Below are 25651 nucleotides of genomic sequence, written 5' to 3'. Positions count from 1 at the left end.
CCAAGACCCAGATATTAATGTATTAGTTATATTGCAATGCCTGTTTTATCCATGATATAGTTTTCTTACATCTATAAAGTCAGGATAAATGTCACAAGTTTGCCACAGATATTTAAGTACTGGTTTTATCAGTAATAATCTTAGCCTTTAGTTCATATTATGCCTCCTAGAAATGACAGTGAAGCTTCAACCCGCAGATACCTCAATAATAGGGATTCCTAAAGAAGACTTGAACAAAGGCAGCACCAATGGACAGATAACATGGAAGGGGAAGCCCCATGCGGTCGCACCTCTAGAAAAAGGCTACAGGCTGAGAGAAAGAGAAATAGTATTCTCCAGAGATGATCCCCAACAAACTATTTCAAGAAGCCAGTCTTGAAATAACATACCTACAAGCAACACTAAATGAACTAAGCAAGTTGCATTTACATATTTATGCATATATATATATATATATGTGCGTATATGTGTGTATATGTCAGACTCAATATTAACAATAAAAGAAAAGAGTCTCTTGCGCGTGCCCAACTGGCCAGGAAGAACAACGCTGCAACAGGATCCTTCTGCACAGGTTTATTGGGAGAGCTTGATTGTAGAGGTGAAGAGACCCCAAGCCCAGAACTGGTGCTGCTTATATAGGCCTAGGAGAGGCGTTCTCTCTCATCTGATTGGTTAACTTGTCTCTCATCTGATTGGTTAACTTGTCTCTCATCTGATTGGTTAACTTTGGTTAATTCTCAAAACCTCATCTTGGCAAAAGAACCTTTACTGCCTATGTATGTGTGGTGGCCAGCAGTAGCCAACTGCCACTCTGTAACTGCCACTCTGAAACGGCTTCCCACAAGAGTCCATTAATTTAAGAGAGACAGGGGAGGGCTATAAGAGGAGTTTGAGGGAGGAAAATGAAGGAGAAAATAATGGAATTATATTTTAATTAAAAATTAAGGTAAAAATAAAGGCAATAGAATTGAAGATCAAAACATTTTAAAAACGGCAGAATCAGCACAGGGATTACTCCACCTGTGCTACATAACAGACAGAAGCCAGTAGTTATGGTTACTCAATGCTCACTTGTGTTTATGACATACTACCATTCGATGGCTGGTGAAGAAAGCAGACTGCAGGGGGAAGATCAAAGAAGTAGAATTGAAGACTTTGAAAAAGTTTCAAGAAGGATAGTCTGAAGACATTTATAATTCTAGTTGCTGCTATTAGTATTTTCTGGGTTTAAGCAATTTGATGGCATTGATCATCATGGTGGTTTGGGTTCCTGGACTCTAGTGAACTTCTTGGAATTGCAGAGCTAGAGACTTATCTAGCTGGAAAGTAGAACCAATGCCTTCTGCTCCAATTTTTCCTGTACCTCTCCCTGAATTCATTGAGACGTTCCAACTACACTAGATTAGGCACTTCTAATGGTTTCATTGCTCACTGATGGTCTTTTTGTTTTTATTTTTAATTATTTTCCGTATGTATTTTATTTAAGATAGTTTTCTTAACATGTCTTTAATTCTGTTTTCATTTAATTATTTTATTTATTTACATTCCAGTTGTTGCCCCCCTCAGTCCCCCTCCCACAGTTCCTCATCCCATTCCTCCTCCTCCTGCCTCAGAGAGGGTGCTCCCCTCCCCAGAACTCTCCCTTCCCACGGGCCTCAAGGCTCTCGAGTGCATCTTCTCCCAATGAGGCCAGACCAGGTAGACCTCTGACTATATATACATATACACATACACATACACATACACATACACATACACATACACATACACATACACATACACATACATATATATATGTGTGTGTGTGTGTGTGTACATAAACGTGTGTGTGTGTGTGTGTGTGTGTGTGTGTGTGTGTGTGTGTGTATGCATGCCAGGGTCCTCAAACCAGCCTGTGTGTGGCTCATGCTCTGGGAGCTCCCTGGGGTCTGGGTTAATTGAGACTGCTGGTCTTCCTATGGGGTCACTCTCCCTTTCAGCTTCTTCAATCCTTCCCCTAATTCAACCATATGGATCCCTGACCTCAGTCTAATGGTTGTTTGTAAGTATCTGCTTCTGTCTCAGTCAGCTGCTAGTAGGGCCCCTGATAGGACAGCCATGCTAGGCTCCTGTCTGCAAGCACATCATAGCATATTATTGTCAGGCTTTGGAGCTTCTCCATGAGGTGGATCCCAAGTTGGGCTGGTCTTTGGACTGACTTTTCTTCAGTCTCTTTTCCATTTTTGTCCTTATAGTTCTTTTGGACAGGGACAATTCTGGGTCAGGAACTTTGAATGTGGGTTAGTAACCCTGTCCTTCCACTTGAGGCTCTATGGACTGGACGTGAACTCTTTGAGTTCCCTTTCCCCAGTGTTGGGTATTTTGGGTAATGAATATTAGGACTGTCTCATCTCCCCAGGTCTTTGGTACTTTCTAGAGTACCCACCTCCCACTCCCCGAGGCTGCTTATTTCCATTGATTCTCTTGAACCTGTGGGTTGCTCTTCTGTCACCTTCCCCCACACCCCCCATATCTTACCCTGTTCTTCTTTTCCCCTTTCCCTCCCCTCTCCTTCCCAGGTCTCTCCCTCCCTCTGCCTTCCCCGATTATTTCCTTCCCACTTCTACGTGGGATTGAAACCTCCCCACTTGGACATTTCTTCTTGTTACACTTTTTATGCTCTGTAGGTTGTATCCTAGGTATTCTGTACCTTTTGGCTAATATCCACTTATCAGTGAGTTCATACCATGCATGTCCTTTTGGGTCTGAGTTACCTCACTCAGGATGATATTTTCTAGTTCCATCCATTTGCCTGCAACATTCATGATGTGCTCATTTTAATAGCTGAAAGTATTTCATTGTGTAAATGAACCATATTTTGTGTATTCATTCTTTGATTGAGGGACATCTGGGTTGTTTCCAACTTCTGGCTATTACAAATAAGGCTGCTATGAACATGGTAGAACACGTGTCCTTGTGGTGTGGTGGGGCAGCTTTTGGGTGTATGCCCAAGAGTGGTATAGCCGGGTCTTCAGGTAGAACTATTTCCAATTTTCTGAGGAACCTCCAGATTGATTTCCACAGTGGCTGTATCAGTTTGTAATCCCACAAGCAATAGAGGAGTGTTCCTCTTTCTCCACATTCTCACTAGCATCTGCTGTCACTCGAGTTTTTGATCTCAGCTATTCTGATCGGCATGAAGTGGAATCTCTCGCCCATTTTGATTTGCATTTCTCTGATAACTAAGGACTTTGAACATTTCTTTAAGTGCTTCTCAGCCACTGGCGATTCTTCTGTTGTGAATTCTCTGTCTAGCTCTGTGCCCTATTTTTTAAAATTGGGTTATTAGGGTATTTGGAAGTTAACTTCTTAAGTTCTTTATATATTTTGGATATTAGCTGTCTGCCAGATGTAAGCTTAGTGAAGATTTTTCCCCAAACTGTAGGTTGTGGATTTGTCCTATTGACAGTGTCCTTTGCCTTACAGAAGCTTTTCAGTTTTATGAGGTCCCATTTATTAATTGTTGATCTCAGAGCCTGAGCCATTGGTGTTCTGTTCAGGAAATTTCCCCCCCTGTGCCAATGAGTTTGAGGCTCTTTCCCACTTTCTCTTCTATTAGATTCAGCATATCTGATTTTATATTGAGGTTCTTGATCCACTTGGAGTTGAGCTTTGTGCAAGGTGATCTATTTTCATTCTCCTACATACAGACTACCATTTAGTTAGACCAGCACCGTTTATTGAAGATGATTTCTTTTTTCCACTATATGGTTTTGGCTTTTTTTTTTGTCAAAGATCAAGTGTTCATAGGTGTATGGGTTTACTTCTGGGTTTTCAATTCTATTCCATTGATCAACCTGTCTGTCTCTATACCAATACTATACCGGTTTTGTTTGTTTGTTTGATTGATTGTTTTTATCACTATTGATTCCCCTAGAAGTTCTTTTATTGTTAAAAATTGTTTTCACTATCCTGGGATTTTGTTTTTCCATATGAAATTGAGAGTTGCTCTTTCTATCTCTGTGAAGAATTGAATTGGGATTTTGATGGGGATTGCATTGAATCTGTAGATTGCTTTCCGTAAGATTGCTATTTTTACTTTATTAATCCCACCAATCCATTGAAATGGGAGACCTCTCCATCTTCTGAGGTCTTTCTATATTTCTTTTTTCAGATAATTGAAGTTCTTGTCATACAGATCTTTCACTTGCTTGATAAGAGTTACACCAATATATTTTATACTGTTTGTAGCTATTTGTGAAGGGTGTTGTTTCCCTAGTTTCTTTCTCAGCCTGTTTATCATTTATGTAAAGGAATTTGATTTGTTTGAGTTAATTTTATATCCTACCACTTTGCTGAAGTTGTTTATCATCTGTAGTAGTTCTCTGGTGGAATTTCTGGGGTCACTTAAGTATACTATCATATCATCTGCAAATTGTGATACTTTGACCTTTTCCTTTCCAGTTTGTTCCAGGAGTTCTCCTTGAACTCCTTTTGTTGTCTAGTTCCTCTAGCTAGAACTTTGAGTACTATATTGAATAGATAGGGAGAGAGTGGGCAACCTTGTCTTGTCTGGGTTTTAGTGGGATTGCTTCAAGTTTTCTCCATTTAATTTGATGTTGGCTGTTGGTTTGCTATATGTTGCTTTTATTGTGTTTAGGTGTGTGCTATGAATTCATGATCTCTCCAGGACTTTTAACATTAAGGGGTTTTGCATTTTGTCACATGCTTTCTCAGCATCTAATGAGATGGTCATGTGGGTTTGTTCCCTTGAATTTGTTTATATAGTGTATTACATTGATGGATTTTTGTATATTAAATCATCCCTGCATCCCTGGGATGAAGTCTACTTGATCATGATGGATGATCGTTTTGATGTGTTCTTGGATTTGGTTCACGAGAATTTTGAGTATGTTTGCAGTGATATTCATAAGTAAAATTGGTCTGAAGTTCTCCTTCTTTGTGGGTCTTTGTGTGGTTTGGGTATCAGAGTAATTGTGGCTTCCTATAAGGCATTAGGCAGTGTTCCTTCTGATATTTTGTGAAATAGTTTGAGGAGTATTGATATGAGCTCTTCTTTGAAGGTCTGGTAGAATTCTGCACCTGAGCCATCTGGCCCTGGACATTCTTTATTTATTTATTTATTTATTTATTTATTTATTTATTTATTTTGGTTGGAAGATTTTTGATAACTACTTCTATTTTTTTAGGCTTATGGAAATGTTTAGATAGTTTACCTGCTCTTGATTTAACTTTGGTACATGGTATCAGTCTAGAAAATCATCTATTTCTTCTAAAATTTCCAGTTTTGTAGAGTATAGGCTTTTGTAGTTGGTTTTGATGATTTTAAAAATTTCCTCATGTTCTATTGTTATGTCTCTCTTTTCTTTTCTGATTTTGTTAATTTGGATACTGTCTCTGTGCCCTTTAGTTAGTTTACTTAGGGTTTATCTGTCTTGTTAATTTTCTCAAAAACCAGCTCTTAGTTTTTGTTGATTCTTTGTATTGTTCTCTTTGTTTCTAACTGGTTGATTTCAGCCCTGAGTTTGACTACTTCTGTCATCTATTCCTCTTGAGCGTGTATGTTTCTTTCTGTTCTAGAGCTTTCCAGTGTGCTCTTAAGTTGCTTGTAATGATCTCTCCAATTTCTTTATGGAGGTATTTAGTGCTATGATTTTTCTCTTAGCACTGCTTTCATTGTGTCCCATAAGTTTGAATATGATGTGTCTTCATTTTCGTTGAATTATATAAAGTCATTGATTTCGTCACATCTTTTTCTCCTGACCAAGTAATCATTGAGCAGAGAGTTGTTCAGTTTCCATGAGTATGTTGGCTTTCTGCTTTTGTTGTTATTGAAGTCTAGCCTTAGTCTGTGATGATCTGATAGAATGCACAGGATAATTTAATCTTCCTGTATCTGTTGAGGCTTGTTTTATGTCCGATTATATGTTCAGTTTTGCAGAAGGTTTCATGAGGTGCTGAGAAGAAAGTATACTTTCTTGTTTGGGAGTGAAATGTTTTATATATATAATAAAATAATTTGGTCCATAGCTTTTGTTAGTTTCACTGTGCCTCCATTTAGTTTCTGCTTCAATGATCTGTCCATTGGGGAGAGTGGGGTGTTGAAGTCTCCCTCTATTATTGTGTGAGTTTCAGTGTGTGTTTTGAACATTAGTAAAGTTTCTTTTATGAACATGGGTGCCGTTGCATTTGGAGCATAGATGATTAGGATTGAGACTTCCTCTTGGTGAATTTTTCCTTTGATGAATAGGAAGTGTCCTTTCTCATCTCATTTCATAACTTTAGGTTGAAAGTCTGTTTTATTGGATATTAGAATGGAAATTCCAGTTTGCTTCTTTGGACCAATTTCTTGGAAAACTTTTTCCAGTCCTTTACTCTGAAGTAGTCTCTGTCTTTGCCACTGAGGTGTGTTTCTTATATACATCTAAATGCTGGAACCTGTTTACATACCCAGTCTATTAGCGTGTGTCTTTTTATTGGGGAATTGAGTCCATTGATGTTGAGAGATATTAAAGACATGATTGTTAGTTCCTGTTATTTTTGTTGCTGGAGGTGGCATTATGTGTGTATGATTTTCTTCTTTTGGGTTTGTTGTGAACTATTTAGTTTCTTGAGTTTTATTGGGTGTAGTTACCCTCCTTGTATTGGAGATTTCCTTCTAGTATCCTCTATAGGCCTAGATTAGTAGAAAGATATTGTTTAGATATGGTTTTGTCAGGAAATATCTTTGTTTCTTCATCTATGATGATTGAGATTTTCCCTGGGTATAGTATCCTGGGGTGGCATTTGTGTGTGTTCTCTTAGGGTCTGGATGACATCTGCCCATGATCTTCTGGTTTCTAGAGTCTTTGTTGAGAAGTCTGATGTAATTCTTATAGGACTGCCTTTATATTTTACTTGGCCATTTTCCCTTGCAACTTTTAATAATTCTTTCTTTGTCCTGTGCATTTAGTGTTTTGCTTATTTATGTGACTGGAGGATTTTCTTTTCCAGTCCAGTCTGTTTGGTGTTCTGTAGGCTTCTTCAACATTTATGGCCATCTCTTTCTTTAGGTTAGGGAGGTTTTCTTCTATGGTTTTGCTGAAGATGGCTTTTGACCCTTTGAGCTGGGATTCTTCATCTGCTTCTATTCCTATTGTTCTTATGTTTGATCTTTTCATTGTATCCTGAATTTTCTCAATGTTTTGGGTTAGGAGCTTTTTACACTTTGTATTTTCTTTGACTAATGTGTCAATATTTTCTATGGTTTCTTCTACTTTTGAGATTCTCTCTCCTATCTCTTGTATTCTGTTGGTGATTGTTGCATCTGTAGCTCCTGATCTATTTCCTAAGTTGTCCATCTCCAGGGTTGCTTCCCTTTGTGTGTGTATGTTTTTTAAAATTGTTTCTATTTCTATGTTTACTTCTTAGACTGTTTTGTTTAATTCTTTCACCTGCTTCATTATATTTTCCTGTATTTCTTTAACAGATTTATTTGTTTCTTCTTTAAGGGCTTCTACCTGTTTGTCTATGTTTTCTCATATATCTTTAAGGGAGTTCTTTATATTCCCCTTAAAGCCTCTATCATCTTCATGAGATGGGATTATAGGTCATTATCTTGCTTTTCATGCGTGTTCTAGTAGCCAGGGTTTGCTGTGGTGGCAGATGTGGGTTCTCATGTTGCCAAATTGTATTGGGTTCTGTTGCTTATGATCTTGCACTTGCCTCTGACCATCTGGTTCTCTCTGGTGTTAACTGGCCTGGGTGTCTCTGACTGGAACCAGACTCCTTGGAGGCAGGTAGAGCTCTGTTACCTGGGTTAGAGATGGTCTCCTTGGAGGCAGGCAGTGTTGTCTCTGGTTAGTGTGGACCTCCTGTGCCCTTGGTTACTGTTGACCTCCTGGGAAGATCAGGCTGCAGAGTTTGGGCAGGTATCAGCTAGGTCTCTGACCTGGTCTGGGTGAGGAATTGGATCAGAAGGAAGGTGGAGCTTAGAGGAGTGGGATAGAGGGTGGAGAGTTGGGGGTGTAGGTCCCATGTCAGCTGGGCTGTGTGGATATTCCAGCTGGCATGGGTATTTGGGTGAAATTCTCACTTGTGTCCTTGGTCAATTTGGATCTCCTGGGGAGCATCCAGGCTGTAGCATTTGGGTGGGTATTGGTCTAGTTCAAATATTTTAATGCCACACCTCCAGTTAAAACTATTCACTGTGTATTTATTTTACACATAATTATCATAGCTAGAATCTAAGCTTGTATCTTCTCTGTTTCCTAAATATCTTGAGTTATTGTTGTGGGGTCTGCTTAAATCCAACATAATTCAAACACCATGCAGATGACAAAAATTTATTGTAATTAAGCGTCTACTAGTTAGGGCCAAAGAACAGACTTGGGAGCTGAGCTGCAACTCTGAAGGGACACTATTTAAAGAATGGAATCAAAACTGTGAAGCGAGGGGGAGCAGGGTATACTATAGCATTGTCCAATCATATTTTGACATAAGAAGTTGAACAAGGGAGTTTCTATCAATAAGGATAGGAGTAGGTTCCTGGGCCTGGAAACCTGAACTTAGTTTGATCTTACTAGCAAGATGGAGAAGTTGTCCCTGAGATATCTGGACTTGGACAACTGTTTCCTTAAAATAGAAACTGTTCAGCTGTTAGGAATTTCCAAGCTCCCCTAGGGCCTGGGATTTTGATTTTAGTTTCTCACTACAATTAAAAGGAGTCTGAAAAGGAAATGGCAGTACTTAGGATAAGCTTCTTTTGCTTGTTCTCAATATTGTAATAATTAATTTAATGTTTCACCTTCTACCTTCTATGTTAGTTTTGAGTTAGTGGTACTTTTTATACTACAGCACCATATTTTCCTCCTTATTTTTGAGACATGCTCTCACTGTATAGCTTGGCTGGCCTGAAACTTTATAAATGAAGTTTGTCTTCATAAATATTTGCCTGCCTTCTGACTCTAGATAAAAGGTGTGCCACCTTCCCTAACAGGACACAATAGTTCTTACAGATCTTCTGTCCTCAAGATCCTCTCTTACTCCTTCCCCCTCTCTTCCCTTTTGTTTTCTTTTTTCTTTCATTCTTTAAAGATCTATTTTAATTATTAATGTATATATATGTATATACATGTGTATATATGTGTATACATGTATATACATGTGTACATATATATGTATATATATGTGTATATATATGTACATATGTATATATGTATATGTATATATATGTGTTTGAGTGGATACATTCGCATGTGTGTGAGACATTCTTTACTTCATAAACACCCTTGTGGTTTGTTGTGGAATATAGCAATACAGCTAAGTTACTTAGGAACCGATTCTTTTAAGTATTATTTTTTTCAATTCATTAAGTTAGATCGTTGCAGCCATTAGCCTTGGTCTAACGATACTTCCATGCACAGGTAAGATGTTTTTAAGCACCTGTCTTGGAGTTTCTATGGTTGGGATGAAATACCATGACAAAAAAGCAAGTTGAGGACAAAAGGGTTTATTTGGCTTACATTTTCACATCACTCTTCATCATCAAAGAAAGTAAGGACAGAAACTCAAGTAGGGCAGGAACCTGAAGGCAGGAGCTAATATGAGGCCATGATGGGTTGCTGCTTGCTTCCCATGGCTTGCTCAGCCTGCTTTTTTAGAACCAGCCCAGGGATGGCCCCACCCATAATGGGTTGGCCCTTCCCATATTGATCACTAATTAAGAAAATGCCATATACCTGAATATTATAAAGGCATTTTCTCAGCTGAGGTTTCCTCCTCTCTGATGTTTCTAGTTTGTGTCAAGTTGCCATTATACTAGTCAGTACAGTACCCTACTTATAGCCTGATGGGTTACAGAATTTTCCATTCTGCCTGGTGAGGACAGCTCATTTCCCTGGCTTGCAGTGAGCAATGGACACTAGTCCCTCTTGTTGTCCAGATGTTTCCCAATCTCTCCAGTGCAGTTTTCTTAAGGCATGTGCTTGGTATTGCTGTCCTCAACAACAGGAGTTATCTTCTAATGGTCTCCTCCTCAGAGCACTCCTTTCCTTTGGTACTCTGTCCTATGAACTCTACCAAATGGGTAGAAGTCACTTTTAGGGCAATTGGGTCTAAAGGGATTAAGAAAAATGCTATAATACCTTTTATCATGATTTAGTAAAAGGGAGAATTAATTTGTAGTAAGACAGAGTTAATACATTTAAAATATCAGGCCTCCACACTTCTATTCTGAGAATTGATGATTCCTGCCTTTTCTAGACCCAGTGGAGTTTTCTTAGGGTGGTGCTTAAAAGCTCTGGGTAAGGAATTTAGAGGAAGAATTTTGAAAGTGTGCCTGTCTTGATTTTACTCAAATCAAAGGAACACTCACTGGCCAATTTGTTAAGGACTACAGACAACTGCCTATTCAGTTCCACTCTGAGCTTCTCTGGATATGAGCTCTGTCTTACTTACTTTTGTAACTATGGGTTCAACACAAACTTCACCTCAGGAAACTTGGCCCACAGTGGGCACTTTGTAAATATTTACTTGGTGCTCATAAGTAGCTCTTTGGTGACAGTTGAACAGGGTCTAAGGAACCACCTGTGGAGAGGGGGGGGGCAAGAAACACAAAGAACGAACAGCAAATCAAAGATTCTGATCAAGCTGACAAATTTTATTTTTCCCAGGCAAGTTTTATACCCATAGAAGCAGGATATGCTGAGGGGGACGATGCAGAATCGCTTTGTTTCTGGGGGGATGCACCTGTTCCCAAAAGCAGGATACTGGCCAGGTAAAAAGTTCAGCAGGAGAAACAGAACAGAATGGGTTGCTAGGTACCTGTCCACAAGATCTATAGCTTTTTGTTCTTAACTGGGGGTAGTACTTTCCTACAAAGGCTTCAACTTTTCCCACAGAAATCTCAACTAAGCTAGTACTTTTCCACTAAGGCCAAGACTTTGTAAGTAAGCACTTATGGCTGACAAGGCAGTTAACATTCAAACAGGGTCGCTTCCAACAAGTAAGACAGGTCTGGGGACACTCGACTTTTCTTTTCATTAATGGGTTAGTTCTAACCTTCAAAACAGTATTCAAGTGAACATCTCTTCTTAGAGTGTGTGTAGGGTGGGGGAGCAGGTTAGCTGTTTACATCTACTCTTACTTGGCCTGAGCTCTGCAGCCAAGGTCGCCTTTGCTAGCAATGCTCAGAAGATTCTGAGGACAAGAGGTAGGGTGTCTTACCAGAGGTGTTCAGGAATGAATTTAACACCCAGTGTTCATTTTCACCTGTGTTATCTATTCTGAGGTGAAGAAAGATTCACAGTGGGAGGGAGTGACTGGTGCAAATATTTGAAAAAAATGCACTCCAGTCATTTGTCCAAGAGGCAACTACCTATGAAGACCTTTTCTCCTGCAGGGAGGGTTGATACCAGATAAAAGGAAGTGTGGCCCATGGGATGTCGGCTTGAGTGGCAATAAAGATGTAGACAACCGTGATGTCCCTTAGAAAAGTACGCATGAAAATTGCTTAACCAAATTCAAAACGCCATTCATAAGAAACGAACTTGAAAGCCGGATGTGGTGGCGCACGCCTTTAATCCCAGCACTCGGGAGGCAGAGGAAGGCAGATTTCTGAGTTCGAGGCCAGCCTTGTCTACAGAGTGAGCTCCAGAATAGCCAGGGCTACACAGAGAAACCCTGACTCGAAAAACCAAAATAAATAAATAAATAAAACAAACTTGAGAATTACTTTATTCAGAAATGTATTCATTACAAAGTAGCATGTATATTTCCAAAAGTGCTCACAAAATAAATAAGAAATTCATTATCTACAACTTTAAATATATATCTCGTAGATGTGCAAGGCTCTTGAGATCTGCTTGTGAATCCTACTGTCCTGGGTCTAAACCCTTTTACAGCTGGATTTACAATATGATCTCAGCAGTTTCTCCCAGATTCCACAAGCTTCTTTCAGACCACCTCATCATGGCAGTGACTGCCTGAACTGTCGTTTTCTTCTTTGGTAAAATCTTAACATAGGAATGTTAAAAGAATCATTACAGGTAGAAAAATCCTTGCCTTTTAAACAGGGTTTAGATGCTGTCATTGGTTTTAATTTTTTTTTTCTACTTTCAATTCTCTTCCTACTACAGTTAGGTTTGCCCTAGAGTAAGGTGTGTGCAGGGGAGGTGAGAAAGACTTCTCAGAAGCTGGTCATTAACAGTACAGATATTTCCATTCACGGACTATTGCTCATTTCCCATTTAAAGCACCTATACTGAAGAAAGCAATATGCCAAAAACATAAGTTAAGAACCCCTTCTGTAATTAAAGAATAAACATCAGTGTTCTTCTAAGTGTCACACCCTTAGTATTATGTCCACTAAACCCAAGATAGAGATTTTCATAGCAGAAGCTGAAAGCTAATTTTATTCTGGAGATTGCATGAAGGAATACCACAATCTTAGAATTTGTGAGGTTTGATTCAGGCAGATGTTTTGGACTTCTTGTGCCATTTCCTGAGTACCGTCATTTCTCTGCGGAATAAGGGGAAATAGTCAACATTAGTTTTTTTCTATCTTTAAAGGCTGGCTGAGTGGCACTATGTTTCTATTCATATCCCTTCCCCCCAAAATTCCCCAGATACTTGGTCACGGTATGATTGCATGTGCTTCTTCAGAGAAATGCCCTGTCTCTCTCAGCACCTCCTCCATAAAGCCTCTGCTTTATGGAGTCAGATAGTTCCTTCTGAAACTCTGCAAGGACTTCTAAGTAGGTGTCATTTACTTGGCTCTCACTGCCATTGCATCAAGGGTATTCCCCACAACACTGAGTGCAGCGTTTTCTACATCAGAAACGTTGGATGTCTATTGCATAATTAAATGAGAGAATAAACTTACAGTTTCCTAATCTCCTTGACAAGATAAGTACCCAGAGGCACAAGCTGTCTTCTGGGCCTCAGTACATATCATTCAGCAAACCCAGTCTGTTCTTTGAAACTGAAGTTTTCTGGCTCGCATACCCACCCTACGACTCTGAAGAGGATTCCGGTACAGTTCTTCAAATGGACTGCCCTAGAGTTGTGAGAGACTGGACCTCCCAGGGATAGAATTTCCCAAGGTAAACAATAATCTTCCAGTCTCCTCCGACTTCATCTTTGGTCTGGGAAGGAGCTAAGATAAATTCCTCCAGGTTCTCCCCTTTTCACACAAAGTGTACAAGTTTAATCATGTTTGTCTCCTGAGCCCTGGCTATTTTGATATTGTGTCTATCTGCACATCTGTTAGGGTTTCTATGAAAAGAAGGCAAACTCCGGCCAGTTTCTCATATGGCTGCCTACTACTACTTTTCTCCTGTAAGCTCAGCCTGGGTGACTTTCACTTCCAGGCTGACTGAACTCTAGGAGTTCAGTCTTGAAGCCCCAAAACATGATAGTCTTATCTACATTTACACAGAAATACTAGACAAAGTTCACTAAGTTAACACTTTTACACATGTATCTACATATACTTACATGCATGCACACACAAACATATGTCTGTTTTCTTAAGCATGTCATAATGAAGACAAATATTCTACTTCGCTTGCCAAGTGAAATAAATGTTGAGGAAGTATTGTGTGCTAGGCACGGCTCCAAGCGCTATCACTCATTTGATTCCCACAATAGCCCTGCATAGGATGCTGCACTGTCGTTCTTATTTTTACCAAAGCACCATAGGCTAAGCACTTTGTCTAAATCTCCGAAACTAGAAATTATAGGACTAGGGTTTAAAGTAAGGCACTCTGGAGTGAGTACTTTTAATTCTTCACGTATTCATGTCTAACTGCGTACACAAATACCTTATGAAAAGAGACTGCAATTCCATCCACACAAGCAATGAAGTGGAATGGGGGCAATGAATGTGAAAGTTAAGGAAAAGCACACTATTAAAAAGCGATGTTTACACAGCCAACGAACAGCGAACCTGTAAGGGGCACCAAACCCAGGAATCTTGGAGGTCTGGTTTGTGTGTCTTGAAACTGAGTCTTTTAAACTGTCATGTTTCAGGAGCCAGGAGAACAATCTGCTAACATAGGAGGCTCACTGATCACACCTGAAAACACCAACTCAGATTTACAATCAAAACTCAGACCAAAGAACAACAACAACAAAAATAGAACTCCGGAGGTAGATTGTGTTTGGGAGTCTTTGTCAAGGTTAGCTCGACTGACAATCACAACTTGGCTCATTTGCTCCTGAAACGTTAAGATCAGAAAAACAAAACAAGACAAAACAAAAACAACACCGCACTTAAAGCCCCACTTTTACGCAGGGCTTCTTTCTCCCCAGTCATTCATTGCAAAGGCAGGCATTTGATACTTTGGGCTTACCTCAGTTTCAGGGTAGCCTGGGCAGTGGCCAATGAGGGCAGCTCTTGTTCTCCAGGCAAATATTTTCTCGGGGAGTGAAGGGCAGCCAGGGATAGGATTGAGAGTATAGTTCTCGATTTTCAGGAGACAAGCTGGCTGCTCACAAGCGGCGCAGTTCAGGGAGAAAAAAAAAAAAAAAAAACCCGCCAGATATTGAAAATTGAATGAAAGGGACAGGGAAGGGGATGGGGATAGGAGGGAAAGACACCAGGATGGTGTCTGGTATCAGAATCCAGAGTCGGTTGAGAAGAGGAAAACGGAATCAACCCACAGGAGGGAGGTGCCTGGCAAGAGTAGCCGAGAGCGCCTACTGGAAAGGCTTCCTTCCACCCATGCTAGCTCCGCCCATCCTTTGAGGTGGCTGTGAAGAGACCGTGCTGACAGCAGATGCCCTGGGACCCAGGGTCATGGTGTTTCAACTTCGTTCCTCTGGGTTTCCCACAGGTCTTTCTTCCTGGGGCAGAAGGGGATGCCTATTGCAAATTGCTCCGCAAACACACTTTCTCCTAAACCAGAGAAGTGGAGTCCTAGACTGAGCAGCCCAGATGTCTCCTATCGGCTCAACAGCCAGCATCTTTTGGAGCTCAGCTGCCGCCTGGGGGCTCTTCCCCAGATCCCTTTCCGGATGCGGGCCACCCCGGGGGGGGGGGGGGGGGAACTAGAGCTGCTGACCACTTTACTCACCTTGCTCTCACAGTCCTCGATTTGCTCGAACTTGGCGAACTTAGCCTGGAAGAAAGCAAGTTAGGATAAAGAACTGAGTCGGAGGGAACAGCATTCCCCAGCCCTTTGCTTCCAGGGTTTAGTTTCCGCTGAGTGACGTGACCCTATATGATGGACAAGGTGGTGAAACATCCAGTTTTCTGCTTTTTCTAGGTTCTCAGAGGAAAGCCTAGCCCCACCCAAGCAGGAATTCCTGCACCTGGCACTTAAAACCCACTTGCAGCAAAGAACGATTATTCTTTGAATGTCTATATCTGCTTTATAGTCATTCATACCTGCCTCTCTCTCACACTGTACCTAAGAATGTACATTTTCAAAGAAATAGTTACCACTATATATTTTTAAAAAATTAAAGACTTCCATGTCTCATAACAATATCCTGAAAGATCTAGAACACTAGAAAAGCTATGGAACACGGCTTCATGTCTTAGCTGTCCCTCTCCTGAGTTCTTATCTCACAAGGATTCCCATTCTGTACCAAGCAGTAAACCAATATCCATATCTGTTGTCAGCCTCTTCTTGCTTTGTAAAAGCCTTGTGGATACACACATTTAAAATCCCACTTCTAAGAGAGTTGGGATAGTTTTTTCCCCAAAATTATTTCCCTTTCTTACAGACTCAAATTGGAGTTTTTGTGATATTTGCCCCTACTTTATACATACATACATACATACATACATATGTCAAAAAAAAGTCTCTTCACTTACCCCTTTCAAATCTCCAGTCAGGTCATGAAAAATTATGTTACAATATATATCCGTAATTGATGCGAAGTTACAGTTAGAAAAGTTGTAAGTTAGCACCATCCGTACTAGTACTTGCAGGATGAAGAGGCTCCTGAGAAGAACTGGAAAGACACACAGTAAGAAAACTTTTCACTGAAACACAGTTCCAACTCTGTTTCTCGTGGAACTGCCCCTCCAAGCAGGGAGAGCCTCCAGACCTGCAAGGACTGTGCTCAGGTATCAGCCCTCACCGCCCCTTCCCAGTCCATGCACAGCCCATATTCACCCATGCTGTTGCCTGAACTTGGAGTCTCCCTGATCTTCCAGTGTTCTCTGCCTCCATATATATAACACCTAAACGCCTACGGGCTCTCTTCTCCTAGGCCAATGATTTTCCTTGATGTCATTCTTTCTTTATAGAATTCTAAATTGATGATGTAAAAGAAAAGAAATAAAGCTAGCCAAATCTATGGAATTTTAACTTTAGCAAAATCATCAGGAATTTCCCTCACCTTTTTCCTTTTCTTTTAAAATTTTATTTTATTTTTATTTTTTTAGCTCTGCCCTAAACACTTGCTACATGCTTAGATATGCTTTTAGAGATGATACCCTGTCATCATTTTGACATCTTTTTCCTACTGGGCAGTTTCTATGACTGATTTTTTTTTTTTTTCTGCTTGGAAAAAACACCTTCTAACACCCGCAGTCACTTTAGGGGCTTGGTACTGATGCTGTTCCACCATGCACACCCTGACCATCTATCTCCTTTGTCCAGTTTGAACTGGCAATGTCCCTCTTCATTCAGTGTTCCTGTATGACAGATTTTGGAGAATGAACGCAGCCTTGGGATAACATAACTTTTGTTGAAGGCATTTCACTGAAACCGGGCAGTTGTAGTCATAATACTGGAAACAGGAACAATGAAAAATTGAATTATATGAGAAAAGGACCAGTTAGTCTCATCTTCAAAAACTCAGAATCAGGGTGAGTGCCTAAGCTTGATTAAAGAAAACTGGTAGCAGAGCGGGGTGTCGCACGCCTTTAATCCCAGCTCTTGGGAGGCAGAGGTAGACGGATTTCTGAATTCAAGGCCAGCCTGGTCTACAGAGTGATTAAGATTTTTTAAATGATGAAGTCAAGCATCCAGCTGCCCTTGAAACTTATTATTTAGGTCTCGGTGGAGGAAAGATGCCTTACCAGGAGTAGTGGGGGCTCCTAAGGTGTGTGGTGTGATGGTGCTGTTGCAGGTCTAAGCCACTAGAGAGAGACCTGTCCAGCATGCTCTCCTCCTAGGGGAGGGACAGCTTCTGACCTGTTGAGCTGTGTCAGCTCATACTCTCAGCCAGGAAATCTTTGGATGGCCCCAGGCATGCGTCCCAGCAGCACGATTATCAGGGATGGAGAAAGAAGCTGGATGGTGGGTTGGGTTAAGATTTGTGCTTCAACCCCCGGTTGGGGTTTGAAAGGAAGTACAAGATAAGAGTAGCCAAGTGAGTCAGGGCTAGCCTGAGAGGATGTCTCGCAGCCTTCTGATTGGAGCAGCGCCAGTACAGTACTGGGAGCAGGAAAGAAAGGTCCAGCTGTTGACACGAACCGAGCCCCTACTCTCCTAGAGCTCAGCCGGCTGCCCCAGGCCCTCCTGACACCCAGTTCACTCTCCCCACTTTTGCGTGTCAGAGCCTGCAACAGTCTGGTCCTCGGGAAGTTCCTAGGAGTCACTGCTCAGAGCGATGATGTTGGGTGCTCCACGTGAGTCCCTGAAAATGTCACAGACCACACCGAGCCAGGGAAGGAGCGAGCACAGGGATTGGTAAATGATTCCATTCGGGGGAAAGCACAGACTGGAGTCAGAGGTGAAGTTTTCCCAGAAGGCCTTCAACAGCTGGAGCAGCACAGCTGGACCCAGTTCTCTGGCATTAGGATGAGGAATAAAAGATTGTAGCGATGGCAGGAGGCTCAGAAAGTTTCTGCTTTGCTGATGACTTTAAAGACGGACTTTTCTGGAGCCCTGCAAGTTTTAAATTTAGGTTATGATACCATGTCTGGGTCATGGCGTCTTCCCATCGCTACTTCTTACAGTGATAAGGGAAGATGCCAAAGCCTGATTCATCTGGCGTGACATCAGATATGATTCTGATCAGCAGCTAGATATTGCACAGGCAGAAGCAATGTAGAGATCCAGATGTGGTCACTGAATTGGGATAGTTCCAAGAGACAAAAGAAAGGAAATGGCAGCTGATTTTGCCATCTTCACTCACTTGCCTTCCCCTGTAGGGAACCCACTTCTTTATTGGTAAACACGTGGTCTTTAAAGTCACTTCAAGTGTATTGCCTCTCTGCCCGAAACTTTTGGGTAGATTCATTTGTTGCAGAGCCCAGGAGTAATTGCTGATGGGGGCAAGAATGTCAGACAGCAACAGACAGCAACCTGTCCCCTGACCCCCATAAGTTTTGGCTTGGCACCCATTGGAGTACACCCTGCCTACCTGCCATTTTTGGCTTCTCCTTTAAAGTGTGTCTATAGTTTATGTATGTGTAGGTAAATCTGAGGCAGGCATGGGGCCCCCTTCAGGGATTTTTAGAAGGCATCTCTTTGCTAAGCACATCACCTACACCATAGCATCAGCTTCCTTACTGGTAATGATGTGACATCTTGAGTCATTTCAATTATATTGACTTTTGGTAGACTCAGATACTTTAAGATTCTCACTCATCACTCCCATGTTGACTCCAAGTCTTCTTTCTAACCTTATCTCCTTTATTTAACCAGGCTTCCCTCCAACAGTATTCTAAGTTAATACACTCTGAAATTTTCCCAAATTTGCCTCTTCCAAACCTTGTTATGGGATTCTGATCACAGAGATGCAGAAACCAAGGCTTTTTTTTTTTTTTTTTTTTTTTTTTTTTTTTAAGGAAAGACAACTTTTAACTGTGATAACGCAGATGAATTGAGTCCTGAGCCCAATATTCCAGAACCCTTCCAGGATTTTTGTATCTTTGTCTCCCATATGCGGTACCTTCTTATGTCACTGGCTACACTACACCCAGGGTGGGATTATAATGTGAAGGGAGGAGGAGGGAGAGTCTCTAAGAGAGCTGCAGTGGAGTGTCATGCGTATTCCAGGGTTGGGGAACTGCAGGAGAGATGTCACATACCCTCAAGGGATCAGCCTGTGTAGTAGCTGTTCATATTTTCCTTTGACTCCTTCCACACTCTCACTTTCTTAGGTGTTGATTTGAGTTGAGCACTGATCGCCCTATTTGTACAGTGCTTGCCCTATTTGTACAGTGGGGGTTTTGTTAATGTTTAATTACACCATATTTCTCTCTCTCTCTCTCTCTCTCTCTCTCTCTCTCTCTCTCTCTCTGTGTGTGTGTGTGTGTGTATCTGTCTCTCCCTCTCCCTCTTTCGCTCTCTCTCTCTCTCCCTACCTCCCCCTCCATCCCTCCTTCTCTCTCTCTCCCATCCCCCACCCTCTCTTGGCATGTTCTGTAATAACTGATTTGTCCAGTAATCATTAACTTTGCTCTGAAGCATTTATGTGAATATAATAGCACCAAAGTGAAACCCCCCTCCAAAAAAAAAACAAAACAAGAAAGCAATCAGGCAAACAAAACCTACTGAAGATAAGAACGGAATCAAGGGACAAGGAAGTGTGAGCAGGTACAGGGAGGATATAGAGAAATCATTATTAGAACTGGGGGAAAAGACAACTGAGACAACGGAGTAATTCAGGTTTCAAACCACTGAAGGGCAGTGTGGACGACAGCAAGGTCTGCAGCTTATTCACACATGAAGGGGAAACTGAGTTTCCTCAGACCTACTGATATCCTGAAAGCCACTGCAGGGATGTTTCCCACTGAAACAAGCTTGCTACAGAGATTTCTTTTGGTAGCTCACTGCTGCCACCTTCTTGGAATCTACTTAGGCTTACCTGGAGCAACCTCTGGGCCAAGGCATATTTTAGAAATTCCTGTGGGCTGAAGAGCTTCCTGGTTTTATATTACTCCAAATACTTAAATGCTGAAGGAATGAACAGTACATGTGCAGTTTGGGAAATCCTAGGTTGAATTAAGACTGGGACACCTTCTCTTTAGTAGGAAATAGAAGTGATGTCATTGGAGCTGTGTGACTACTCAGGGAGTTTGGCAGTTTTCTTACCCAGGGAGACCAGAAGATGACCCATGCTGTAACCATCCTTTTTCCCACTTTCACTAGAAAAACATTCACTTGTTTTCTTAATTTTTATTTCTCATATTAATAATAGTTCCCATTCTTTGTGCTTTGTTTACTCCTCCCTCCTCTTTCTCCTTCTAGAAAAGATATATTTGACATAGTGTCTCACTCTTTATCCCAGGCTGGCCTCGTGGTTGTGGGGATTCTCCTGTCACATCCTCGTAAGTACTGGGATGCCCGGAGTGAACTACCATGTCTGGTTTTCTCCCTCTTCCTAAATTTACTTCTTTACCTTGCTTCTTTAATTGGTTCTGAATTTCATTTTTCTTTTCTCTCATCTTTCTCTTCTCTCTTTTCTTTCTTTTTTTTCGGTGGGGGGTTGGTTTTTTTTTTTTTTTCCAGAGAGGGTTTCTTTGTGTAGCCCTGGCTGTCCTGGAACTCACTCTGTAGACCAGGCTTGCCTCGAACTCAGAAATCTGCCTGCCTCTGCCTCTGCCTCCCAAGTGCTGGTATTAAAGGCATGCACCACCACCACCCGACACTCTTTCCTCTTTTCAAACCTCCTTTTTTCTTTTCTTTTTCAAGTGGTTCTTCCCCAGGTTAGCCTCACCCAGGATGAGCTTCCTGAGACAAATCACCATTCTTAGCTTGTCCAGTGTATTTAAAGCAGTCAGTCCGTTCTTCAAACAAAACTCAGTTTAAGTTTGAGACAGCCAAAGTTCTATGGAAACTCCGCTTTATTTTTAAGCCATATTAAATTATAGAAATCACAAACTTCAAAATGGGAGTGATAGCAGACAGATTTTTATTGAAGAAATGGGTGGAGAGTCCCTTCTTTGTAGTAAGAAATGTTGACGACAGGCACCAACCTTAGTTTGGTAGCATTTTATGTTTACCAGTAGACCTTTCCTGGAAGAATGGTTCTCTTGGTGTTCTGGAAGTAAGGTAAAGTGTGTGTGTGTGTGTGTGTGTGTGTGTGTGTGTGTGTGATCCTCAGTTGCTAGTTGCATAATCATAATCACTTTGCCTCCTGGCGTTCATTCATGCACAAAGGACATGCTTTCTTAAGGGAGCGTACTTTTTTAAAGGTTTATTTATTTTTATTTTATGTGTGTAGATGATTTGCCTGCATGCATGTATGTGTAGCATGCATGTTCTTTGAGCTACAGACATCAGAAGAGGATGTCGGGTCCCCTGGAACTGATGTGATTTTTGTAAGCTGCCATGTGTATGTCAGGAACTGAACCCAAGTCCTCTGCAAGAGCAGTGCCTGTGTGCTCTTAATTGCTGAACCATTGCTCCAGCACTTTGTTTCATTGTTTATATTCTTTTTGATTAGTCCCAATTTGGCATTGTGACCAGGTAATATGCTATAGGCTGTGTGGTTTGTGATGACTGTGACGACTGTCCACTTTGCTCACTTATTTGTATTATACATTATATTCAAATAGCTTTATTGGCCTGAGCCATTGAATTCACTAAGTCCCTCTAGACTCTTTGGGATATGGAAGACTAGAAGGTGAAATGAGAAACTTTCTGTGGCCAATGTAACAAAAATCCTTTCCTTTTATTTTCACACTAAGACTGCTGATAAAGTTCATAATTTGCGCATAGCTGAGAAATGTTGGAAGACGTTTTGGCTCAGAGCAGGGAGACACAACACACTCATGGAAACTTAATGCTTGTAAACGTGGGATACTTGTGAAACTCTGTATAGTTTCACTTTCAGCTAGCAGGGGAAATGAGGCCTTGTCTCTCTTCATGATTGCTTGTACAGTGTAGAAGAGGTCATTTACAGAGAAAAGGTTTAAGGAAACTGTAGGAGCGAAGCCGACTTAAAATACTCCAGAAGAGTTATAGATGAATGTAGATACTTTGCAGATATAGTTATGATGTAGAGCTTGCATTTTTCCTCTGTGTAAATTCTCTCTGACCTTTGCCATCCTGATTTGTACCCTGGGCGCATGACCAACAGGCTCTCTTGACCTCTCACTTCTGATTGAATGTGCCCAAAGAGACGTCTTAGGAGGAGATGGAAGAGAAGAATGAGAACAAACTGCGGAGTTGTCTTCTCTCCCTCCTTCTCTTGGGCAGCCACAGATGGGATACTTTCATCCACTGAAGCACAGGTTATTCATCTTGGGACTGACAGGATGTGTAAACAGTCTATCCCTTTGTCTCTTTTGATCTAGGGTTGATTGCCACCCCATATTATTTCTCGTGGTGTACTATACTATCTCAACTGTCAGTTTGGCTGTTCCAGACACATTGGCCTGAAGTAATTTATAAATGAATCTTCTCTTTATTTTCAAGAATGAAACAATTTCAATGATAAATTAAGTGGTCATTATTGATTTCTTTTCTTATACCCTTTGTAGATGGTCAATTTATCAATGCATATTACAGTTACAAATGTAGAGTATGCTCTTTGTTTCCCATAGGCTCCCGATTTACTCAGTTAACTACCATAGTGACAAGTGTGTCATTATATGAAGTTAAATTCTACTAATTTATTGTTACACTATTTGTATTACTACAGCTCTAAAACCTTGCAACAGTGGCCACTAATCTTAGTCTAATATGTAGATCTTGACTCCCATGAAAGATGTGTTATGAGAAATTCTGCCAACTTTCCATTTTTTGTTTTGTTTTTGTTTTTTGTTTGTTTTTGTTTTTGTTTTTGTTTTTGTTTTTGTTTTTGTTTTTTGAGACAGGGTTTCTCTGTGTAGCCCTGGCTATCCTGAAACTCACTTTGTTAACCAGGTTGGCCTCGAACTCTGAAATCCACCTGCCTCTGCCTCCCAAGTGCTGGGATTAAAGGCATGCGCCACCACCGCCCGGCTCCAACTTTCCTTTTTTAAGTGACCTTTCCTCATATTTGGCAACACATGTCAGGATTTTCAAGAAAATCATGAATCTACTAGACTCTGTTGTGTAATCTCCTAATAGTTTCATCTGATTTTTATGCTTAAAGGTTTTAAGAGCAGTGACTGTTAGGAGAATCACATGGCTGCTGGTGCCTTCTTTCTCTTGCAGTGTGTCTGACTCTCTTCAGGATTCTTCCCTGCACTGAATTCTAATATTCCCAGGAGTATCTGTGCTCTTGGTTAAGCAATCACTTTAAGAATTTCTTCTCTCAATGGAAATTGGTGATGGTGGTGTAGGCATCTTTTGGTCAGCCTGGAGACCTGGGACAGGAAAGGCTCCCAGAAGTCTATGAGAGTGACCCTGGCTGAGACTCCTAGCAGCTGAGGATATAGAGACTAAAGTAGCAACCTCCTGTAACCAGGCAGGACTTCCAGTGGAGGGACCCACAAAACCTTTGACCCCAAATTTGTCCTTCCTATAAGATGTACAGAGATAAAGAAGGAGCATACGTTGAAGGAATGGCCAATCAACATCTGACCCAACTTGGGAACCATCCCATGGGAGAGAGCCAGCCTCTGACACTATGCTTACAGACAGAAGCCTAGCATAACTGTCTTCCAAGAGGCTTCACCCAGCAGCTGCTGCAAACAAATGTGGAGACCCACAGCCAAACATTTGGCAGAGCTTGGAGAGTCTTATGGAAGAGTGGAAGATAGAATTGAGGGAGGCAGAGGGGTCAAGGATACCACAATACCTACAGAGTCAACTAACTTGGGCCCATGGGGGCTCACAGAGACTGAACCACCAACTAAAGAGCGTGCAGTAATTGGACCTAGACCCCCCTACACATGTGTGGCAGATAAGCAGCTTGGTCTTCACATGGGTCCCTTAACAATTGGAATGGAGCCATCTCTGACTCTGTTGTCTGCCTTTGGGTCCCCTTTCCCTATCTGGGTTGCCTTGTGTTTCAGTGGGAAAGAATGCACTTAGTCCTGGTGTCACTCCATATGCCATGGGGAGGCCTTCCCCTTCTCTGAGGAGAAAGGGAGAGTGTGGTGGAGGGAGGGGTTTGTGAGGGTAAGACTGAGAGGAGAGGAGGATGGGGTAGTAGAGAAGTATATTATCAAAATTAGTGCTTTGTTTTCTAAAAGCAGAGAGGAGAGCTACAATTGGAAGTAAAGTGAATAAAGAAATTAATTAATGGAAACAAAGAAAATATTACAAATGAACCACAAAAAATTATTCTCTCAAGTAGAATAATAATCCATAATAATCCTCTGTCTGTGTGTGTGTGTGTGTGTGTATCCGTCCATCTGTCCTGAAAGTCGATTACATTTTCTGAGATCCCAGGCAGAGCTTCTGAGAAAGTTAGTTATTTCTCTGAATTTGGTGTATAAAATTTTCTGGCACATATAAACATTAATATGTATACATAATATCTTTACAAAAAAAGCATAAGAGAATTTTAAGTTATATTTTATGAACAATTACTTAATATTTTAAATATTTATGTATTTTATATATGTGAGTATACTGTCGCAGTCAGATCCCATTACAGATGGTTGTGAGTCACCATGTGGTTGCTGGGATTTGAACTCAGAACCTCCGGAAGAGCAGTCAGTGCTCTTAACCACTGAGCCATCTCTCCAGCCCCAATTACATATTTTTATTAATTTTTGAAAGTATACAAAACAGTGAGTCTCATTTTGTCATCTTTGCATATATACTTTATAACATTTTGGGTATCTAAAAATTTACATGTATGGAGATGATAAGCGTCAAGCTCAATGCTGGACTAAAATTTGACTTTTCATTCAGATGTAATCCTTTAAGAAATAAAATGGAACAATGCCAAAGATATAATGTTATTTAAAGTGGAACCTAGATAGTATATAACAATGTTACCCTCTCATATGGCCTCAGTGTGAAATGTCCACAATAGTTTCCTTTATTTAAACACTGAATCCCCTCTCTGTATTGCAAGGTGTTTTTGTTTGTTTGTTTGTTTGTTTCTTCACAGGCTTAGGTTTTGATTTGGGTTTTTTTTGTTTGTTTTGTTTGTTTGTTTGTGTTTTTTTTTTTTTTTTGAGAAAGGATTTGTTTGTGTAGCTCTGGCTGTCCTGGAACTCACTCTGTAGATCAGGCTGACCTTGAACTCACAGGGGTCCACTTGCTTTTGCCTCCTGAGTACTGGGATTAAAGGTGTGCGCTACTACAGCTCAGCATGCTGTTTTATTTTTTAAGATTTATTTTAATTATGTATACTTGTGTCTCTGTCTGTGCAAATTTGCAATGAGTGCTGGTACCCAGTGGTGTCAGAGAGAAAGAGAGAGAGAGAGAGAGAGAGAGAGAGAGAGAGAGAGAGAGAGAGAGAGAGAGAGAGAGATTCCCTTATAGCTAGAGTTAGTTACCCATGTAGGTGCTGCTGGAGCCTGAACTTAGGTTCTATGCAAGAACAATATATACTTTTTTATTTTTGACAAAATTCTCACTATGTACCCTTGGTTGGCCTGCAATTCACCATGTAGACAGGATTGGACTTGAACTCATAGGGATCTGCCTGCCTTTGTCTCTGTTGCACATGATAGGATTAAAGATGACCACCACCATCCTGAGGTAGAGTATGTACTCTTTTTTAAAATTAATTATTTTATTTATTTATATCCCAAATGTTGCCCCCTCCCAGTACCCCTCCCAGAGTTTTTCACTCCATCGCCCCCCCCCTTCACCTCTGAGAGGGTACCCACCCCCTCTGGCATCCCCTTTCCCTGGGGCATCAAGTCTCT

General features: G+C 41.0%; 1 protein-coding gene across 1 annotated transcript; it reads right to left on the bottom strand.

Moving 5' to 3' along the window:
* Positions 1-11753: 11753 nt before the first annotated feature.
* On the bottom strand, positions 11754-18313 carry Tslp (thymic stromal lymphopoietin). Its single transcript, XM_085833727.1, has 5 exons — positions 18307-18313; positions 15803-15942; positions 15057-15095; positions 14334-14468; positions 11754-12499 (listed from the first exon to the last, which is right to left on the bottom strand). The coding sequence occupies exons 1-5, from the start codon at positions 18311-18313 to the stop codon at positions 12392-12394; spliced, it is 429 nt and encodes a 142-aa protein (XP_085689853.1). The 3' UTR covers positions 11754-12391.
* Between the last annotated feature and the right edge of the window lie 7338 nt (positions 18314-25651).

The sequence above is a fragment of the Mus caroli genome, unplaced genomic scaffold (genome assembly GCF_978045245.1).
Source record: "Mus caroli unplaced genomic scaffold, Mus_caroli_1 scaffold_19, whole genome shotgun sequence".
Classification (NCBI taxonomy): Eukaryota; Metazoa; Chordata; class Mammalia; order Rodentia; family Muridae; genus Mus; species Mus caroli.
Note: the sequence above shows the minus strand (reverse complement) of the source record. Positions and strands in the feature narration are given on the sequence as shown.